At 40.8% G+C, this 21,200-nt stretch overlaps 2 protein-coding genes and 1 long non-coding RNA gene across 3 annotated transcripts in view; 1 reads left to right on the top strand and 2 right to left on the bottom strand.

Annotated features, from left to right (window-relative positions):
- The window catches only part of LOC103134826 (protein disulfide-isomerase A5-like), an 18,837-nt gene extending 13,676 nt beyond the window's left edge, over positions 1-5,161 (bottom strand). The window contains exons 1-3 of the mRNA XM_007547280.2: positions 4,927-5,161; positions 2,026-2,189; positions 713-843 (exon numbers count right to left, since the gene is read on the bottom strand). Coding sequence (XP_007547342.1) covers positions 713-843; positions 2,026-2,189; positions 4,927-4,977 — 346 coding nt within the window. The 5' untranslated portion in view covers positions 4,978-5,161. The remainder of the gene's footprint in view (positions 1-712; positions 844-2,025; positions 2,190-4,926) is intronic.
- The window catches only part of LOC107835720 (uncharacterized), a 24,131-nt gene extending 6,456 nt beyond the window's left edge, over positions 1-17,675 (top strand). Inside the window, exons 2-3 of the long non-coding RNA XR_001661531.1 lie at positions 7,368-7,377; positions 17,599-17,675. This is a non-coding gene — a long non-coding RNA (uncharacterized LOC107835720). The remainder of the gene's footprint in view (positions 1-7,367; positions 7,378-17,598) is intronic.
- On the bottom strand, positions 9,246-21,200 carry LOC103134825 (protein disulfide-isomerase A5-like). Its single transcript, XM_007547279.2, has 4 exons — positions 20,960-21,200; positions 13,563-13,633; positions 10,662-10,825; positions 9,246-9,479 (listed from the first exon to the last, which is right to left on the bottom strand). Exons 1-4 carry the CDS (start codon positions 21,123-21,125, stop codon positions 9,281-9,283), a joined length of 600 nt encoding a protein of 199 aa, XP_007547341.1. The 5' UTR covers positions 21,126-21,200; the 3' UTR covers positions 9,246-9,280.

The following is a 21,200-nucleotide window of genomic DNA, read 5'->3' as shown; positions in this document are numbered from 1 at the left end:
TTTTTTTTTGTAGAAAGGATGAAGTGTTTGAATCTAATCATGGTCTTTTCCTGCAGCCAGTCAGGTTCATGTGAAAATGTAATTACGTTTTTGCAGATACAGATAAATCTCTCGGCAGCCGGCGAAGAAATTGTTTCCTGTATCTCTTAAAATAAATTAATCCAACCTTTAACTTTGGCACATTTTATTCAGTTCACAAACTGTCGTAAAATGACAGGCTGCCGGAGACTGAAATCTCAGATTTTTCCACCACAACAAAACGAGAATTACTTTTAAAACATTAACAAAACAATGCTTTTGTCTGAGGCTGCATGTTTGAAGGCAATTCTGTATTTCCTAGACAGCTAAAGGAGATTTCCAGGGTTATTTTTTTCATATTTCAAGACCTTCCTGAAGCACTTATTAGAGACAGCCTTTTAAACTGTTGAATCCTGAAATCTATTCTCAGAAACGCGAGTCATTCCTTGTCCTCCCTGTGGATTAGGTGGAGCTGACGTACGCGCTGCAGAGAGGCGAGAGCCTCTGAGGCGCATATGGACACCGGTTTAAAACAGAACATGATCGCACCAAAAACAGAGCTGCGATTCCACCCGATGCGTTTTCCAAATGTCAGGCTGTAGGAACGGCTTTTACTTCTGAATACATTATGCTGACAGTATATCAGGGAGAGTTGAGAGAACTAAAAAACAAAAATGTAATAAAAATGTCTTACAGGGAGCATAAAACATGACCAAAGCATGCTTCTTCTTCTTCAGAGCTTCTCTGAAATCCTCTGAGCCAAGATGGCTGACACTGGAGGGCCTGTCCTCCCAGGACTGCTCTGGTGGCGGAGGAGCCTGGGGACTGCGGAGATAAAAGCAGCTCATGAAATACCGTCATGACAGCAACAGTCCTGTTTTAACGCGTTAGTCAGTAGTCTGTTAGCAGATATACAGGAACAAAGCACGTCAAGATTTAAAATGTGTATTTTGTACTTTTTTTTAAGTTATCTTAAGTGTGATATTGAAATTTATTTGACATTTTAAAAAAAAACCCAACAGAAATAGAAGATATATGTAATGGGGGAAATATTTTCACAACACCAGAAAGTTTGATCAAGGGATGTTTAGAAATGACACAAAATTAAAAAACTACTGATATTTATGTTTTAACATTTTTTTAAAAACGATTATTTATACACCAATTGTAAAAAAAGAGGATTTTTGCAGGTTTCCTGACAGATTTAAGACCATTTAAGACCAGTATGAAGAAAATTTAAGACCAGTATCATGACAGAAATGTAAAAAAGGAAATGGTATATTTATATTGTAGTGCCAAGTTGTTGTTTTTTTCCCCTGAATGCACCTAGCCTGGCAACAGAAGTGAGCAAGTGGCTAATACAACTGCAGATAATTTACACTTACCAATAATAGATGTAAAAAAAAAAAAAAGCTAGCTAGGCAGCAAGGGTTTACAGCAGCTAGCAAGTGGTAGCCTCAACCGCCTTGAGTCTAAGAGTGCAGTGAAGACGCCCGAGTCCAACTCAAACTTTGTGGCCTGACAGAAAAGCCTCATGAGAAAAACAAACTGCGTTTGTTTTTTGTTTTGTTTGTTTTGTACAAGATAAAGTCGTCCTGCCAGGACAAACGTAAGACGTGTGATTATTTAAGGACAACTCTCAGACCTTCGTTTGGATACGTGAATTTAAGGCTTTTTAAGGATACACATTCAAACCACAGTTTCACTCCAGGAGTGATTTAACTCTTAAAAGTTTGTGATAATATAACAAGAGATCCCCTTAAAGAAACAAGTTGGCATTTCCAGCGCTTTAATGAATGTAACTATTGCCATTATCATTTCATGACAAACGCAACAGATAATGTGTTTGTTACGCCTGCACTAACCAGACACGGAGTGTCGGTGCCGGCTACGTCGGCGCATTTCACACCGACCCCTTAAAAGCCGAGGCTCGACTCGGAACACGCGTCCATTAGACAAAAGGTGAAGAGTCGACGTCTCGCTAAGTGTGTCGAGCCAGTGACTCACTTGTGCATGAACTCGATGATCTTGTCTTTGCTTCGGAGGTGTGGGAGCGTGTACTTCTCTTCCCCTTTCTCAAAGTACTTCACGGTGGGGAAACCGGAGATCTTGAAGCGATCTCCCACAGCCTTGTGCACCGTGGCGTCGACTGCCGCCAGCACGCCGGGGCTCTGCAGAGGAGAAGCAACATCCGAGTCAAATCATCACTTTTAGACGTCTGCTGCAAGGACTGACATCTGTATTGGTAATTTAGTACAGTAGGCTGGAGCTGCAGAAAGGTTTGCAGAAGATAAATTGCAGCAACAGAAATACAAGGAGTGGAAATGCAGTAGATGTTACACAAATGATGCAAAGCGCGAGAACGGGAAGAAATGTCAACGATGGCTTAATGTTTTGGACGCTGGTTTGAATAAGATTAATTCAAAGTCAGACTCAGATTGAAGAACAAATAGAGGAATAATGAGATACTTTCCAGAAGCAGCAAGCAGATTTTTACGATAACCAGCTCGGTGTGACGCCGCGCGGAGCAAAGCAATGCATCTACAATTAGTGGAAAGGAAATTTGCTTCAAGAATACAAACCAACAGAAAACAAAGCAAACCGAAGGAGGGCAGTGAGGCTATTGTTATTTTTACAAAACAATGAAATTAAAAATAGAGCAGTGCAATTTTCCAAAACTTACTTCAACATGTTACCACTTAGGCAGGGTGAGTTGTAACAGACTCAAAACTTAGTTGTAACATTTGCAAAAAAAAATACTGTATATGAATGGAGGAAATCCATGTACAGGTGAAAGACAGACACCGACTCAATCGTCTATTTTTCCTCTTTTAGCGATTTGTTACGGAGTGATGATCAGTAACTCCAGTTTTTTTTTAAAACTTCTCCAAAGCAGGAACTCTTTTCTGCTCTTCTCCATGAACCTGAATGGGAGTTGTCTGGAAACGTTTATTTAGACACGATCTCAAAGACGTCCATGGCGCTCCAAACAAAGACACAAAAAGCTCTGTGTAACAACAAACCGCTGGTCACTTTTTATTAGGACACGTTCTATCATTTTCTTTCATATTTTCATTTGTTATTTTTTCTTCTTTGCTACATCTGTTTGCACTGTGCTGGTTTTCTCCCCCCCTCACCCCATAGGAGGATGCTCGTCTGGCCGTGAATGTTCTGGGGAAAATTGTCGTAATTCTCGGCGTCTGCATCGCATTTTGATATGACGCTTTCTGCTGCCTGTGTTTTCAATGCTCACTCTTACTTTCGCCCCACAGATTTCACAACCACTTCTGTGAATTCTCCACTTCAGCTGTCATGTTTCAGCTAGTCTGGCATGAACGGCGCTTCCCTTCAGGACCTCCATTTTAAACTCCCGGGGCCTCGTGTAAGAAGCCAGCTGGTAGTTTGAAAGCAAACGCAGAAAACCCGTGTGGGGCTCATTGTGACATGCAGTCACAAAGCTTCATATGACTGTACTTCCTACAGTGACTTAAAAAAAGTGAATGTTTTCACCTTTTAAATGTAAAGTGGAAAGGAAAGACCAAAGCTAAAACTCTGTGTTGCCTATAGCAACAGCCCTGAAAACCTTGAACGGTCTGGAGAAGACGTGTGGAGAAGTAGCGACAAAACCGCAGGAAGAACCGACAGGAAGAGGAAGAACCAACCTCTGAACTCGGAAACAAAAGGTTTGAGCACCAAATGTTCACTTCTATTTTCCCACTGGTATTAAAATGCTTATTTAATGTAATAAAATGCTAAATTACTTAAAAGTTACACAGTGTGATCTTCTGGATGTTTCTTTTTTTTTAGATTTTGTCTCTCGCAGTTGAGGTGTACCTACGATAAAAATGACAGACGTCTCTGCTCTTCATAAGTGGTGAAACTTGAAAAATCTGTGTTACATTAAATGCTTATTTTCCCCTCTGTATTAGTTTAAATCTACAGTTTCAACTTCTAAATGTGCAAAGCTGACACAGAAATACCCCCCAAAAGTGTGCTTCTACAAAGCCCTTACTAAAGGGTGTCACCCAGGGGAGGGTGAATATAAAAGCACACCACACTTTTCAGAATTTCTTCTAAAAAAAAAAGCAAAAGAATAGGAAATCAATTAATAATTTCCTTTTTGTTTCACAGTATTGATGGAATAGAACAATATGTTGTAAAAAATCCCAACGACATTCATTCCAGTTTTGTACTGGGAGAAAATCTGGAAAGATTCAATGGACATATAACGCTGAAGGCCTGTTGAGTAAAGAAAGGAAGCTTGAGTGATAAATTAAGCATTTCAAGCAGATTAGGGAGTTCAAGCTGTGCAACTCTGCAAATGTTTTCACACATAGTACACTCAAAATGAAGGTGAAATCAAATTTCAAAGTACAGCCCAACACATTCAAAGCAAGAAAATAAAATAAAGTAAACAAAACTGAGTTATACACTGGATTCTAAGAGCTCAGGGTGAGAGCAGCTCCTCTCCATTAATATTAGATAATAGGCAGGACTTTGCTATTGGCCTCCAGGGCTGGGCACAGAGCCACAAGGACAAAGGCCAAGCGTGGGGCAGAGCAGCGCTCAGGGATGAGGTCAACGGGCTGGACCGACCTCTGCAGGCCCGGGCCCAGGTTTGGGAGTGTGAGGTTTAAACAGAAACCAGTGGGAAAGAGAGAGAAAGAGAGAGAGACAGAGAGAGAAGAACCACACCCGACTAATCAGAAACACATCCAGAACCAGGCTGCTGCACTGACCCAACGTGCCACCTGCAGCAGCCAACAACCGCAGGCGAAGGAGGAGGGCCAATCACGATCTGTTCGTGAGGCGCAGCTACGTCACGCAAGTCGGGATGCGGAGTGCGAAGGACAAAACGCTCACGGACAAGCATGCAGCTCTCATGTAAACAGAGTTCCAGAAACTTACATCTGTGGCTTTGTTGAGCACTTCGGCCGCGTCGTCATACTCTGGCTTCATTTTCTTGCAGTGGCCGCACCCTGCAGGATCCCAGAGAACACACGTTACGGCCAAACAGATGGGTTTCGTTCAGCTGGAGCGTTAATCAATAAAGTTACAGTAAACAACAGAACATCGGGAACAAAACCTTCCGCGCTAGTCAGTCACACACGTGAAAGAATTTAAAGGATCCATTTCTTAATTTGAAACGACAACAAAAAAAAGGACAAAATCCTACCAAGTAACTTTGGTCCTAGATTCAATTGCAAATATCCTCGACAATTGAAATTAGACAAAATTAACTTGCAAGTAGAATAGAATAATGTGAATCCATACCAATTATTTTTTGTTGTTGCTTTAATTTAGTTTTGCTTTTTGTAAATGTCTATTTTTTAAATACATTTTTGGGATAAAAGGACAGGTATAAGATTTTTTTTCGTCTTTCTGCTGCCTTTCATTTCTTTGATTTGTATTTTTTTTTCCTATTGTATTTTAGTTTAGTTTTTAACGAGATGAATAAAATTCCTAATTTTTCAGGGAGACATAGGAGCTTGTCTTAAGCAAATTATTCCTCAATATTAATGAAAAAGAAACTAACAATCTGCCAATAGAACAAGCACTTTGTCATAAAAGAGTGTAAAGATTGCTGAGAAGTTACTTTAAGTTAGTTTTGTCTTATTTTAACTGTACTAAGATATTTGCACTAGAAACTAGACAAAGAAAACTTAGTAAGACTTTTTGTGTTTTTGCGGTGTAAGATACTGTAAGGAATCAGGTGCATGACTGATTAGAAACAATAAAAGAATAAAAAAAAAATCAATTTACATTTTCAACCACCTGAATCATCTCCAGCAAAGTCTAACAGCAGACAGGATGGATTAGACAGCAAGTAAACATTCTGACATTAAAGTTTAAGTGTAAGAAGCAGGAAGTAAGGCCTCATGCTGATTCACCAATCAAATCAAAGTTGCGTCGGAGCCCCTCTGAATAGTAATGCAGTGGTGAAGCGAGTAATTTTCCCCCCTCCGAAACTCTTTATAATGCCATATCGAATCAATGCAGCTGTGTTTTCTTAAACAAAAATCTCTTTCTGTCAGGGAAGTTTAATGATGAGATTTCTGCTCATATATATGAGAAAGGAATATCTCTGGCACACCCAACGGGACTTGGAGACTTCAATCCATCCGAGTGGACAACTTCATCTGCATGATGACAGGAAACACCACTGAGCGTTGATTCAAAAATAAAACTGGAGAAATATGTTTTCTAGTACTTTTATTAGTGTTATTTTGGACCACTCCCGTCCTAACAACCAGACATGCCTCAATCAGAAATATTCAATCCCCTCGCCTGGAGACGCTGCAGCAATGTGGATGGAAAATAATGACAAATTGCTAGAAACCTTTTTAACAATGTAGCTTTGACTTAACTGGACAGTAGAAGTTAACTTCACTAACAAAACTGAGTACATAATAAGCCTGACTCATCACATTTTACCATATTTTTCAGGCTTCTTTTCACAGTCAAGTGCAACTTTTTTCCCCTTTTTCGCGACTAATACTCAAAAGAAAATTACAATATTCATACAGTTAGAAATCCTGTTTATTAGACGTCACAAAACGGATGTGATTGGAGCTTTTTGGGGCTCTTGCTGTGCACTGCTGGTCAAGCTGGCTGCAAAAGTGCGCCACCAAATAAAGCAAATGTGGGCGTTTAAAATTTTTTGTCAAGAAAAACTGACTAAATAATATTAATACCAACCTTCTGTTATTAATAAACATCATCAAAAGGGTCAATTAGTGCGACTCTATAAGACAAGAAATGAGGGGAAAAATGTGCGACTCATGAAAGCTGTGGATAATTATTTGTAGCGCCGCTGCATCTCTGTCTTTGCCTTGCTTACATACAGCTGTAATTATGAACATTTATATTATTGCAGCAGAGGCAGAGCTAATTATTGGTTTTAATAAAATTGTATAATTACAAAAACGCATGCGATACCATCAAAGCGAGTTTATCATCCAGTGAGAGTTGTACCGGCCCGTGTTTAACAGGAAAACCGTTAAATCCAGAAATGGGGAATAAAAAAATTTAAAATTATACATTCCTCTAAAAGAATGTAGAAGAAGAAAAAAAACCTGCCTTATTTGCAAAACAAATGTAGCTTTTACAGAGATCTACACTCGCTGGCCATTTTACAAGGTACACCTTTATAGTTCCAGGTTTAATTCCCTTTCATCTACAGGACTGCCTCAATTCTTTGTGGAGCAGCTTGAACAAAGCACCAAACCCATTTGGTCCATGCTGACGTCGAGATACGAGTCACCTGGGCACCAACTCTTTCCATCCCACCGCAGAAATGTGCCCCAGTAGGTTGAGATTTATTGTCCGCAGAGGCTTTTGATTTACAGAAAACCCATCGTCTTTGCCAATTTTGCCATTTTTCCAGACTGTAATTGTCCAATTCTGGTGAACTGTATCATCAACTTCCTGTCCCTAACTTCCCTGAGCAATGCTGTGTGTGTGTGTGTGTGTGTGTGTGTGTATGTGTGTGTGGTCTTTTGATGCTGTGGCTTTTATCGCCTCCAAAGGATGATACGTCTTTACGTTGAGAGAGGGGATTCTGAATACCTTGGTTAGGGGCTTGCATCTAACATATCTTAAAATAAAAACACATCTTTTTCATATATAGATTGCCCAGAAAGAAGAACAAAACTAACTTTTTCTGAACTTGCTAAATTGCCCTTGTCATAACGGTTCAGGAAGTCCTTTCTTCAGTATAATAAGCAGAACCGGTGGAGGCTATAAATCAAGAATAATGCACGTTGTGGCAAAGAAACCTGCGTCTCTTTAAACTAAGCCTCTGTGGTGTTTGTTTGTGCAGAGTGTGTTGAGGCTCAGCAGAGATGCAAAGTGATTCAGAGGGCTTTTTTTTTGTTTTTTTTTTAAAGGCCCTTCAAAATGATGAGCAAGAGAGAAAGCCCAAATGTCCGTCCTTTGCTCTGTGTCAGGCCTGCTCTGCATTCGGAACAGGCGGCGCGTCGGTGCGTGCTCAGCGGGGGGGCGGGGTGTGTGTGTGAGATACTGCTGATTCTGGTTGAGTGGTGGGGAGATCAGAGTCAAAACAGTAAACATGCAAGCTCCGGAAAACAACGGAGACGNTGAAAAGCTCCAAAAACTGCCTCAGAAACGCATTCAGTAAGAACAAAACAGCAAATTTAACCGTTGCTTCTCCGGATGTCGCAACCGCAGACAGCTAGGTGATCACATGCACCAGTAAAACATAGAAGATTTCTGCTCTGCTTTTCACTAACTTTGATTTATTAGCTAGCGTCTGCTGCGTTTCATCTGAACCTTAATCAAGAGAAGCCTGTGAACCGATCAGAACCCGGCGAGCGGGATGCAGGTGGCGTGGGCGGGCAGGCGTGACAGCGCGCCGATGCTGCTTGATGTGCATCTGGACCCTTCCTTTGTAGAAGCTAACACCAAAGAACCGGCAGAGGAAGCAGCCCGGCCGGCCCGCCGCCTCCGACTTTGAAGTCCGAAAATCAGAAACAAAGTGCAAACAAATGCATAGAAGCGCAGGAGCATCATGCGTCTGTGAGAGGATTTTATGAATGGTTATTTTCTTTTTCTATTGTTTAAAAATGCTGTCCTTTCTTAACCTGCTGATTTTTTCTTTTTTTTTGTAGAAAGGATGAAGTGTTTGAATCTAATCATGGTCTTTTCCTGCAGCCAGTCAGGTTCATGTGAAAATGTAATTACGTTTTTGCAGATACAGATAAATCTCTCGGCTGCCGGCGAAGAAATTGTTTCCTGTATCTCTTAAAATAAATTAATCCAACCTTTAATTTTGGCACATTTTATTCAGTTCACAAACTGTCGTAAAATGACAGGCTGCCGGAGACTGAAATCTCAGATTTTTCCACCACAACAAAACGAGAATTACTTTTAAAACATTAACAAAACAATGCTTTTGTCTGAGGCTGCATGTTTGAAGGCAATTCTGTATTTCCTAGACAGCTAAAGGAGATTTCCAGGGTTATTTTTTTCATATTTCAAGACCTTCCTGAAGCACTTATTAGAGACAGCCTTTTAAACTGTTGAATCCTGAAATCTATTCTCAGAAACGCAAGTCATTCCTTGTCCTCCCTGTGGATTAGGTGGAGCTGACGTACGCGCTGCAGAGAGGCGAGAGCCTCTGAGGCGCATATGGACACCGGTTTAAAAACAGAACATGATCGCACCAAAAACAGAGCTGCGATTCCACCCGATGCGTTTTCCAAATGTCAGGCTGTAGGAACGGCTTTTACTTCTGAATACATTATGCAGACAGTATATCAGGGAGAGTTGAGAGAACTAAAAAACAAAAATGTAATAAAAATGTCTTACAGGGAGCATAAAACATGACCAAAGCATGCTTCTTCTTCTTCAGAGCTTCTCTGAAATCCTCTGAGCCAAGATGGCTGACACTGGAGGGCCTGTCCTCCCAGGACTGCTCTGGTGGCGGAGGAGCCTGGGGACTGCGGAGATAAAAGCAGCTCATGAAATACCGTCATGACAGCAACAGTCCTGTTTTAACGCGTTAGTCAGTAGTCTGTTAGCAGATATACAGGAACAAAGCACGTCAAGATTTAAAATGTGTATTTTGTACTTTTTTTTAAGTTATCTTAAGTGTGATATTGAAATTTATTTGACATTTTAAAAAAAAACCCAACAGAAATAGAAGATATATGTAATGGGGGAAATATTTTCACAACACCAGAAAGTTTGATCAAGGGATGTTTAGAAATGACACAAAATTAAAAAACTACTGATATTTATGTTTTAACATTTTTTTAAAAACGATTATTTATACACCAATTGTAAAAAAAGAGGATTTTTGCAGGTTTCCTGACAGATTTAAGACCATTTAAGACCAGTATGAAGGAAATTTAAGACCAGTATCATGACAGAAATGTAAAAAAGGAAATGGTATATTTATATTGTAGTGCCAAGTTGTTGTTTTTTTCCCCTGAATGCACCTAGCCTGGCAACAGAAGTGAGCAAGTGGCTAATACAACTGCAGATAATTTACACTTACCAATAATAGATGTAAAAAAAAAAAAAAGCTAGCTAGGCAGCAAGGGTTTACAGCAGCTAGCAAGCGGTAGCCTCAACCGCCTTGAGTCTAAGAGTGCAGTGAAGACGCCCGAGTCCAACTCAAACTTTGTGGCCTGACAGAAAAGCCTCATGAGAAAAACAAACTGCGTTTGTTTTTTGTTTTGTTTGTTTTGTACAAGATAAAGTCGTCCTGCCAGGACAAACGTAAGACGTGTGATTATTTAAGGACAACTCTCAGACCTTCGTTTGGATACGTGAATTTAAGGCTTTTTAAGGATACACATTCAAACCACAGTTTCACTCCAGGAGTGATTTAACTCTTAAAAGTTTGTGATAATATAACAAGAGATCCCCTTAAAGAAACAAGTTGGCATTTCCAGCGCTTTAATGAATGTAACTATTGCCATTATCATTTCATGACAAACGCAACAGATAATGTGTTTGTTACGCCTGCACTAACCAGACACGGAGTGTCGGTGCCGGCTACGTCGGCGCATTTCACACCGACCCCTTAAAAGCCGAGGCTCGACTCGGAACACGCGTCCATTAGACAAAAGGTGAAGAGTCGACGTCTCGCTAAGTGTGTCGAGCCAGTGACTCACTTGTGCATGAACTCGATGATCTTGTCTTTGCTTCGGAGGTGTGGGAGCGTGTACTTCTCTTCCCCTTTCTCAAAGTACTTCACGGTGGGGAAACCGGAGATCTTGAAGCGATCTCCCACAGCCTTGTGCACCGTGGCGTCGACTGCCGCCAGCACGCCGGGGCTCTGCAGAGGAGAAGCAACATCCGAGTCAAATCATCACTTTTAGACGTCTGCTGCAAGGACTGACATCTGTATTGGTAATTTAGTACAGTAGGCTGGAGCTGCAGAAAGGTTTGCAGAAGATAAATTGCAGCAACAGAAATACAAGGAGTGGAAATGCAGTAGATGTTACACAAATGATGCAAAGCGCGAGAACGGGAAGAAATGTCAACGATGGCTTAATGTTTTGGACGCTGGTTTGAATAAGATTAATTCAAAGTCAGACTCAGATTGAAGAACAAATAGAGGAATAATGAGATACTTTCCAGAAGCAGCAAGCAGATTTTTACGATAACCAGCTCGGTGTGACGCCGCGCGGAGCAAAGCAATGCATCTACAATTAGTGGAAAGGAAATTTGCTTCAAGAATACAAACCAACAGAAAACAAAGCAAACCGAAGGAGGGCAGTGAGGCTATTGTTATTTTTACAAAACAATGAAATTAAAAATAGAGCAGTGCAATTTTCCAAAACTTACTTCAACATGTTACCACTTAGGCAGGGTGAGTTGTAACAGACTCAAAACTTAGTTGTAACATTTGCAAAAAAAAATACTGTATATGAATGGAGGAAATCCATGTACAGGTGAAAGACAGACACCGACTCAATCGTCTATTTTTCCTCTTTTAGCGATTTGTTACGGAGTGATGATCAGTAACTCCAGTTTTTTTTTAAAACTTCTCCAAAGCAGGAACTCTTTTCTGCTCTTCTCCATGAACCTGAATGGGAGTTGTCTGGAAACGTTTATTTAGACACGATCTCAAAGACGTCCATGGCGCTCCAAACAAAGACACAAAAAGCTCTGTGTAACAACAAACCGCTGGTCACTTTTTATTAGGACACGTTCTATCATTTTCTTTCATATTTTCATTTGTTATTTTTTCTTCTTTGCTACATCTGTTTGCACTGTGCTGGTTTTCTCCCCCCCTCACCCCATAGGAGGATGCTCGTCTGGCCGTGAATGTTCTGGGGAAAATTGTCGTAATTCTCGGCGTCTGCATCGCATTTTGATATGACGCTTTCTGCTGCCTGTGTTTTCAATGCTCACTCTTACTTTCGCCCCACAGATTTCACAACCACTTCTGTGAATTCTCCACTTCAGCTGTCATGTTTCAGCTAGTCTGGCATGAACGGCGCTTCCCTTCAGGACCTCCATTTTAAACTCCCGGGGCCTCGTGTAAGAAGCCAGCTGGTAGTTTGAAAGCAAACGCAGAAAACCCGTGTGGGGCTCATTGTGACATGCAGTCACAAAGCTTCATATGACTGTACTTCCTACAGTGACTTAAAAAAAGTGAATGTTTTCACCTTTTAAATGTAAAGTGGAAAGGAAAGACCAAAGCTAAAACTCTGTGTTGCCTATAGCAACAGCCCTGAAAACCTTGAACGGTCTGGAGAAGACGTGTGGAGAAGTAGCGACAAAACCGCAGGAAGAACCGACAGGAAGAGGAAGAACCAACCTCTGAACTCGGAAACAAAAGGTTTGAGCACCAAATGTTCACTTCTATTTTCCCACTGGTATTAAAATGCTTATTTAATGTAATAAAATGCTAAATTACTTAAAAGTTACACAGTGTGATCTTCTGGATGTTTCTTTTTTTTTAGATTTTGTCTCTCGCAGTTGAGGTGTACCTACGATAAAAATGACAGACGTCTCTGCTCTTCATAAGTGGTGAAACTTGAAAAATCTGTGTTACATTAAATGCTTATTTTCCCCTCTGTATTAGTTTAAATCTACAGTTTCAACTTCTAAATGTGCAAAGCTGACACAGAAATACCCCCCAAAAGTGTGCTTCTACAAAGCCCTTACTAAAGGGTGTCACCCAGGGGAGGGTGAATATAAAAGCACACCACACTTTTCAGAATTTCTTCTAAAAAAAAAAGCAAAAGAATAGGAAATCAATTAATAATTTCCTTTTTGTTTCACAGTATTGATGGAATAGAACAATATGTTGTAAAAAATCCCAACGACATTCATTCCAGTTTTGTACTGGGAGAAAATCTGGAAAGATTCAATGGACATATAACGCTGAAGGCCTGTTGAGTAAAGAAAGGAAGCTTGAGTGATAAATTAAGCATTTCAAGCAGATTAGGGAGTTCAAGCTGTGCAACTCTGCAAATGTTTTCACACATAGTACACTCAAAATGAAGGTGAAATCAAATTTCAAAGTACAGCCCAACACATTCAAAGCAAGAAAATAAAATAAAGTAAACAAAACTGAGTTATACACTGGATTCTAAGAGCTCAGGGTGAGAGCAGCTCCTCTCCATTAATATTAGATAATAGGCAGGACTTTGCTATTGGCCTCCAGGGCTGGGCACAGAGCCACAAGGACAAAGGCCAAGCGTGGGGCAGAGCAGCGCTCAGGGATGAGGTCAACGGGCTGGACCGACCTCTGCAGGCCCGGGCCCAGGTTTGGGAGTGTGAGGTTTAAACAGAAACCAGTGGGAAAGAGAGAGAAAGAGAGAGAGACAGAGAGAGAAGAACCACACCCGACTAATCAGAAACACATCCAGAACCAGGCTGCTGCACTGACCCAACGTGCCACCTGCAGCAGCCAACAACCGCAGGCGAAGGAGGAGGGCCAATCACGATCTGTTCGTGAGGCGCAGCTACGTCACGCAAGTCGGGATGCGGAGTGCGAAGGACAAAACGCTCACGGACAAGCATGCAGCTCTCATGTAAACAGAGTTCCAGAAACTTACATCTGTGGCTTTGTTGAGCACTTCGGCCGCGTCGTCATACTCTGGCTTCATTTTCTTGCAGTGGCCGCACCCTGCAGGATCCCAGAGAACACACGTTACGGCCAAACAGATGGGTTTCGTTCAGCTGGAGCGTTAATCAATAAAGTTACAGTAAACAACAGAACATCGGGAACAAAACCTTCCGCGCTAGTCAGTCACACACGTGAAAGAATTTAAAGGATCCATTTCTTAATTTGAAACGACAACAAAAAAAAGGACAAAATCCTACCAAGTAACTTTGGTCCTAGATTCAATTGCAAATATCCTCGACAATTGAAATTAGACAAAATTAACTTGCAAGTAGAATAGAATAATGTGAATCCATACCAATTATTTTTTGTTGTTGCTTTAATTTAGTTTTGCTTTTTGTAAATGTCTATTTTTTAAATACATTTTTGGGATAAAAGGACAGGTATAAGATTTTTTTTCGTCTTTCTGCTGCCTTTCATTTCTTTGATTTGTATTTTTTTTTCCTATTGTATTTTAGTTTAGTTTTTAACGAGATGAATAAAATTCCTAATTTTTCAGGGAGACATAGGAGCTTGTCTTAAGCAAATTATTCCTCAATATTAATGAAAAAGAAACTAACAATCTGCCAATAGAACAAGCACTTTGTCATAAAAGAGTGTAAAGATTGCTGAGAAGTTACTTTAAGTTAGTTTTGTCTTATTTTAACTGTACTAAGATATTTGCACTAGAAACTAGACAAAGAAAACTTAGTAAGACTTTTTGTGTTTTTGCGGTGTAAGATACTGTAAGGAATCAGGTGCATGACTGATTAGAAACAATAAAAGAATAAAAAAAAAATCAATTTACATTTTCAACCACCTGAATCATCTCCAGCAAAGTCTAACAGCAGACAGGATGGATTAGACAGCAAGTAAACATTCTGACATTAAAGTTTAAGTGTAAGAAGCAGGAAGTAAGGCCTCATGCTGATTCACCAATCAAATCAAAGTTGCGTCGGAGCCCCTCTGAATAGTAATGCAGTGGTGAAGCGAGTAATTTTCCCCCCTCCGAAACTCTTTATAATGCCATATCGAATCAATGCAGCTGTGTTTTCTTAAACAAAAATCTCTTTCTGTCAGGGAAGTTTAATGATGAGATTTCTGCTCATGTATATGAGAAAGGAATATCTCTGGCACACCCAACGGGACTTGGAGCCCGGATTTTGTCGTGCATTATTAGGGAAAAGGTTTTTATGGGATGGGGGCAGTTCGGTGATTTGACGCTACAGCTAGCTTCATGGAGAGCCGAGGTTTGAGGGAGACGAGGGGATTGACGGGGGCGGGGGGGGACGGTGTGAGAGATGACTTGATCTGAGAAGCTTCCCGTCGCCCAGGGCCAGACACTTCAATCCATCCGAGTGGACCACTTCATCTGCATGATGACAGGAAACACCACTGAGCATCGATTCAAAAATAAAACTGGAGAAATATGTTTTCTAGTACTTGGTATTTTGGACCACTCCCGTCCTAACAACCAGACATGCCTCAATCAGAAATATTCAATCCCCTCGCCTAGAGACGCTGCAGCAATGTGGATGGAAAATAATGACAAATTGCTAGAAACCTTTTTAACAATGTAGCTTTGACTTAACTGGACAGTAGAAGTTAACTTCACTAACAAAACTGAGTACATAATAAGCCTGACTCATCACATTTTACCATATTTTTCAGGCTTCTTTTCACAGTCAAGTGCAACTTTTTTCCCCTTTTTCGCGACTAATACTCAAAAGAAAATTACAATATTCATACAGTTAGAAATCCTGTTTATTAGACGTCACAAAACGGATGTGATTGGAGCTTTTTGGGGCTCTTGCTGTGCACTGCTGGTCAAGCTGGCTGCAAAAGTGCGCCACCAAATAAAGCAAATGTGGGCGTTTAAAATTTTTTGTCAAGAAAAACTGACTAAATAATATTAATACCAACCTTCTGTTATTAATAAACATCATCAAAAGGGTCAATTAGTGCGACTCTATAAGACAAGAAATGAGGGGAAAAATGTGCGACTCTCATTAAAGCTGTGGATAATTATTTGTAGCGCCGCTGCATCTCTGTCTTTGCCTTGCTTACATACAGCTGTAATTATGAACATTTATATCATTGCAGCAGAGGCAGAGCTAATTATTGGTTTTAATAAAATTGTATAATTACAAAAACGCATGCGATACCATCAAAGCGAGTTTATCATCCAGTGAGAGTTGTACCGGCCCGTGTTTAACAGGAAAACCGTTAAATCCAGAAATGGGGAATAAAAAACTGTAAAATTATACATTCCTCTAAAAGAATGTAGAAGAAGAAAAAAAACCTGCCTTATTTGCAAAACAAATGTAGCTTTTACAGAGATCTACACTCGCTGGCCATTTTACAAGGTACACCTTTATAGTTCCAGGTTTAATTCCCTTTCATCTACAGGACTGCCTCAATTCTTTGTGGAGCAGCTTGAACAAAGCACCAAACCCATTTGGTCCATGCTGACGTCGAGATACGAGTCACCTGGGCACCAACTCTTTCCATCCCACCGCAGAAATGTGCCCCAGTAGGTTGAGATTTATTGTCCGCAGAGGCTTTTGATTTACAGAAAACCCATCGTCTTTGCCAATTTTGCCATTTTTCCAGACTGTAATTGTCCAATTCTGGTGAACTGTATCATCAACTTCCTGTCCCTAACTTCCCTGAGCAATGCTGTGTGTGTGTGTGTGTGTGTGTGTGTGTATGTGTGTGTGGTCTTTTGATGCTGTGGCTTTTATCGCCTCCAAAGGATGATACGTCTTTACGTTGAGAGAGGGGATTCTGAATACCTTGGTTAGGGGCTTGCATCTAACATATCTTAAAATAAAAACACATCTTTTTCATATATAGATTGCCCAGAAAGAAGAACAAAACTAACTTTTTCTGAACTTGCTAAATTGCCCTTGTCATAACGGTTCAGGAAGTCCTTTCTTCAGTATAATAAGCAGAACCGGTGGAGGCTATAAATCAAGAGTAATGCACGTTGTGGCAAAGAAACCTGCGTCTCTTTAAACTAAGCCTCTGTGGTGTTTGTTTGTGCAGAGTGTGTTGAGGCTCAGCAGAGATGCAAAGTGATTCAGAGGGCTTTTTTTTTGTTTTTTTTTTAAAGGCCCTTCAAAATGATGAGCAAGAGAGAAAGCCCAAATGTCCGTCCTTTGCTCTGTGTCAGGCCTGCTCTGCATTCGGAACAGGCGGCGCGTCGGTGCGTGCTCAGCGGGGGGGCGGGGTGTGTGTGTGAGATACTGCTGATTCTGATAGAGTGGTGGGGAGATCAGAGTCAAAACAGTAAACATGCAAGCTCCGGAAAACAACGGAGACGTTACAATAAAAAGGAGGTTCTGCCGTTTTACAGGAGGTGTTGTGAAAAGACGTAAGCTAAATGACAATTCAAAAAAAGCTTCTCTGCAGGTTTCACCAACTCAAATTTAAGACTTTTTAAGAACTTTTCAACACCATCATGAATAAAATTTAAGATCAGAAAATCACATTTTATATTGCTGTGCAAAGCTTTTATTTATTCATTTTTTTGCCTAGATTACACGTAGCATCGTTCAGGTTGATGATAATTTACATTTTCCAATAATAGAAGCACAAAAAGCTAGCGAACTAGCTAGCAAAAGTTTATTAGCAGCTAGTTAGCGGTAGCCTCAACCATTCCGAGTCACAAGGATGCTCAGAAAATGTCTGCATCTGACTCAAGCTTTTGCCTGACAGAAAAGTTTCACGATAAAAATTAATTATGTAGAATAGAGGTTTCCCCCAGAAAACTTGCTTAGCCCGGCGCTCGGGGCGCTAGGAACATCATTCATCCAGCCGGCAGCCATGGTTTTGAGTTAAAAAATGTTTAATGCTGACAGGAAATTTGAAAATATCACTTGATAGTTATGCATTTTTGGAAGACTGGAAGATTAATACCCACACACCAACTACAAATTCTTAAAAAAGAAAAAGAAAAAGGCAATGATAAAAAAAAAAAAAACTAGAATAAATTAATGCTAAGCCTGGTGTCAGCACAAGTAAAGCCAGGAGGCCCGCCAGGCTTATAATACACTGTGGGAAACCCTGGAATATACAACAAAGCTTAAGACCTGTGATTAATGTATTTAAGGCCAACTTACAATTTTTTAAACATAAACTTAAGAAATTTGAATGAATTTAAGACTTTGTGAATCCTGTGAAATGAGGCCCAGTGACCAGTGATCAAACAATGCAGCTATAATTAGCTTTGAAACAACACTCAGTGCATCAATAGCTTGGGCTGAAAGAAACTTTTGTTTTGGTCCAGAACACAATCGCCCGCCCTCAGTGCACCGAACTGGAGGCCCACAAGAAGTTCCACGCAAAGCTCCCCTGCTGTGCATCTCAGAGGACAGTGAAAACGGGCAGAAATGCAAGGCGATCGCGTCGGCCGGGAGAACATTAATCTCAATTTGACGGCAGAGCCATCAAGAAACTGCACCGAAGCAGCAAAACCGGGCAGTTATGCGTCTGTGCCTCCATTAGAGGGAAACAAGAGATACGCAGCTCAATTGTGCGCACTAAATGTTTTGTCATGGTGTGTGAAATATGCATTCGATATGCTGCTGGCGCGCGCACGCGGAGCGCACGCACGCGGTATTTGATGAAGCTCGTTTCAGCCGACTGCCCTTGATCTGAGCGTGTTTACGACTGGCTGCTGTTCCGGGGGAGAGTCGAGTGCAGCGGAGGCATCTGTGAAGCTGCGACACCGCAGCGGGAAAAGAGTGGAGCAATCTGCTTCCAGCATCGTTCCAACAGACACTCGCTCAAACACTTCTCTGCACATTTAGGCTAAAAATAGAGAGGGGGGGAGGGAGAGAGAGCGAGAAGGGAGGAAAAAAATAATGCACCACGATTTTGGTCACCCTGTCAGTGACCTCTGAAAGCTGAAGTGATGTGATCATTTTTGCTACACGCAAAACGGCCCTGGAAGGAAACCAGCGGTTTGTGGCGAAATGATTCTTTGTCTAAACACCAACAGCAGGAACCCATGATGCAAATATTTAGTTTTATCAGCAACAAATTTCCATTCTTAGGTATTTTCTCTCCAAACAGTCATGATCTACGACTTAAACCAAAGCAAAGGAGTGAGGACTAGTTGTGTGAGTGACATCCGTTTATACTGAACATTATAACATGGTTTAATTGACACATTTTGATACAAGTCAGTAGGTAATATATCTAATTAAATTGAGATAAGGGGTAGGATTGAACAGAAAAGTAGTGATAAACTAAATATTTGGTTCTTGGTTATGTATGCACATGTTTTTCTCTGGCCCACTGACTGCTCTTGTTTTATTTTTTTAAACTTGTTTGAAATAAACAAATAAAATCATTTCATAAAGAAATTAGTTGCCATAAAACTCCCAGCCTGATTCTTGCATGAATAGGACTCGTCGTTAGTTTGACATCTGACCCCGATCTGTCCCCACCTGGACAATTCACAAAATTCAACTGCGATAATCAAGTGTTGATGTGGGACCAAAGTCTCAACCAAAAGGGGGATCTGGAGGACAGTAGGGGCAAAAACGATGATTAAAAAAATCAGCAGCCTGAACTTTTCTGGACACAGGAAACACAAAAATGAAAAACAAAAATGTTTTTTTTTTAAACAATTTCATTTAGTAGTAAGTAGCTCTGCTCTAATAACTAATTTTCTGTACTTCAGTGGAAAATGTGCGTGTTTGATTTCTGAGTGGGGCTCATTGCTTTTAGAAGGAAGCTACCAAAAGCACAAAATTATATGTTAAAATGTTACAGTTTTTTTTTCCAAATAAACTTGTTAGATCCTTGTTGAGGCTTGAACTGGAGTGGCTGTTTTTCGTTATGCGTCATTACAGGATAGAGACTGAAAGAACTGATGGTGGGGAGGTGATGTGCAAGACTTGCGTAAAAGAAAAGATCATCCAGAAATATCTGCATCGTGATTAAGATGTTGTTGTCTAACTTAATGTGAATTTCTTTATCAATAATTTATAGCTATATGTCACAACAAGAAGAATGGAAAGCTCCCCAACAAAGAGGAGGAGGAGGAGGAGGGTTTGATCAAAGTAAGTCGTGTCTGGAAGTTGGAAAAAGTCTGGCAGGGTCACAGAGTTCTGCGTAACAACAGTGTGTGGTGCCTGAATGGAAATGTAAAGCATGTGCAGAAACGACAAGCGGGCTTATATGAACCATATGGCGACAATGAGGTGCAATGTGCAGGGATGTAGAGGGGTTCGTATGTGATGGATAGCGATTTCGCTCTGAATTCCCTGCGTTTGGTCTGGCTTTGAGTTTGTTCCCCCCCCCCATTTCTAGTCCTTCCTTTGGTTCCTTTCTCCAACTTCAGAAACTCGCATGACAGCGAAATGATGTTATCAGTGTGACTAAATAACGGCTGAACCCACGGGAAAACTGCACGAAGAATGTTTTCCATGGCAGGAAGGAGCGAGAAGCTCCTCTTGACTGGATGCTGCACATTTTTTACTGCTAAAAAAAAATTCTCAAGATAATATTATGCACTCTGTTGCACAATGAGGGCTGCTGGTGGAGGGAAAGTAAAAGATGAGACAATTTTCAGACTGTCAAAAAGTTTAGCACAAAAGCAGAAGACGCTAAGCGTGGAGTTTTAAAGCACAAGACGCATCAAAAGGATGTCGATTCTTGGCTCTTTTATCCCTGTTGGCTTCCAATGAAGGAATGTTGAATATTTAACGACAGAAGAAGAGAGACTAAAGGTCATAGTGCAGTAGACTTCAATCGACTGGGGGACACGTTCAGCTGATGTGGTCTGCTTTCACTGCGTCACACGATCTAAACCCTTTGGAAAAACCTGTTTACTTCAGTTTAATCGGATTAAACAATCTTTTAATAGCCGGTAAATTGAAAAATAACTTGCTAGTTCCATTTGTTATAGAGAAATAGGCAAATTCATTTACTCACAGGACATTTAAAGAACTTTGTACAATGAAAAGAAGCAAAAATATCCAGGCGGAGATTTGAAACTTTGGCCTCAAAGGGTAAAAGTCCTTCCAGGGATATAGGAATAATTTAAAACTGGTATTAGCAGATCAAAGCTTTACAAAATCTGTGATCAGTACAAATATTGGTTGAAATGCAAATGTGAAGAACCGTTCCGCACTGAACGTAGATGACAATCAAGTGCCTCGGTCAAAGAAGAACAACTGCTTCTAGTATTACAGAGCAAAACCCAGAGAGAGCCAGTAGGTGAAGAAAAGTGAAAGATGTTTCCTTGCAACTGATTTATTACTTTCACACTAATGGGCAGTGCTTTTTTTTTCTTTCCTCCCTCTCTTCTTTGTGTTTTCATGCTGTATTACTCACAGGGGGCATAGAACATGACCAGGGCCGCAGGATGTTCCTCCAGGAAGCTGTCAAAGGACTCATCGGTCAGGTGGAAGACCGGCGAGTCCGTCTCCGACCACGGCACCTCCGGAGTCTTTGGCTGCGGGGGCCGAGGGCTGCAACACCACGGGAAAGAAGACAGCATAAGGAAACGGACCGGGAGCCATTTTGCAAAGCAGATTAAATCCAGCTGGTCTGTTTTCTGTATGAACAAAACATG

The sequence above is a fragment of the Poecilia formosa genome, unplaced genomic scaffold (genome assembly GCF_000485575.1).
Source record: "Poecilia formosa unplaced genomic scaffold, Poecilia_formosa-5.1.2 Scaffold19, whole genome shotgun sequence".
In the NCBI taxonomy this organism is placed as follows: Eukaryota; Metazoa; Chordata; class Actinopteri; order Cyprinodontiformes; family Poeciliidae; genus Poecilia; species Poecilia formosa.
Note: the sequence above shows the minus strand (reverse complement) of the source record. Positions and strands in the feature narration are given on the sequence as shown.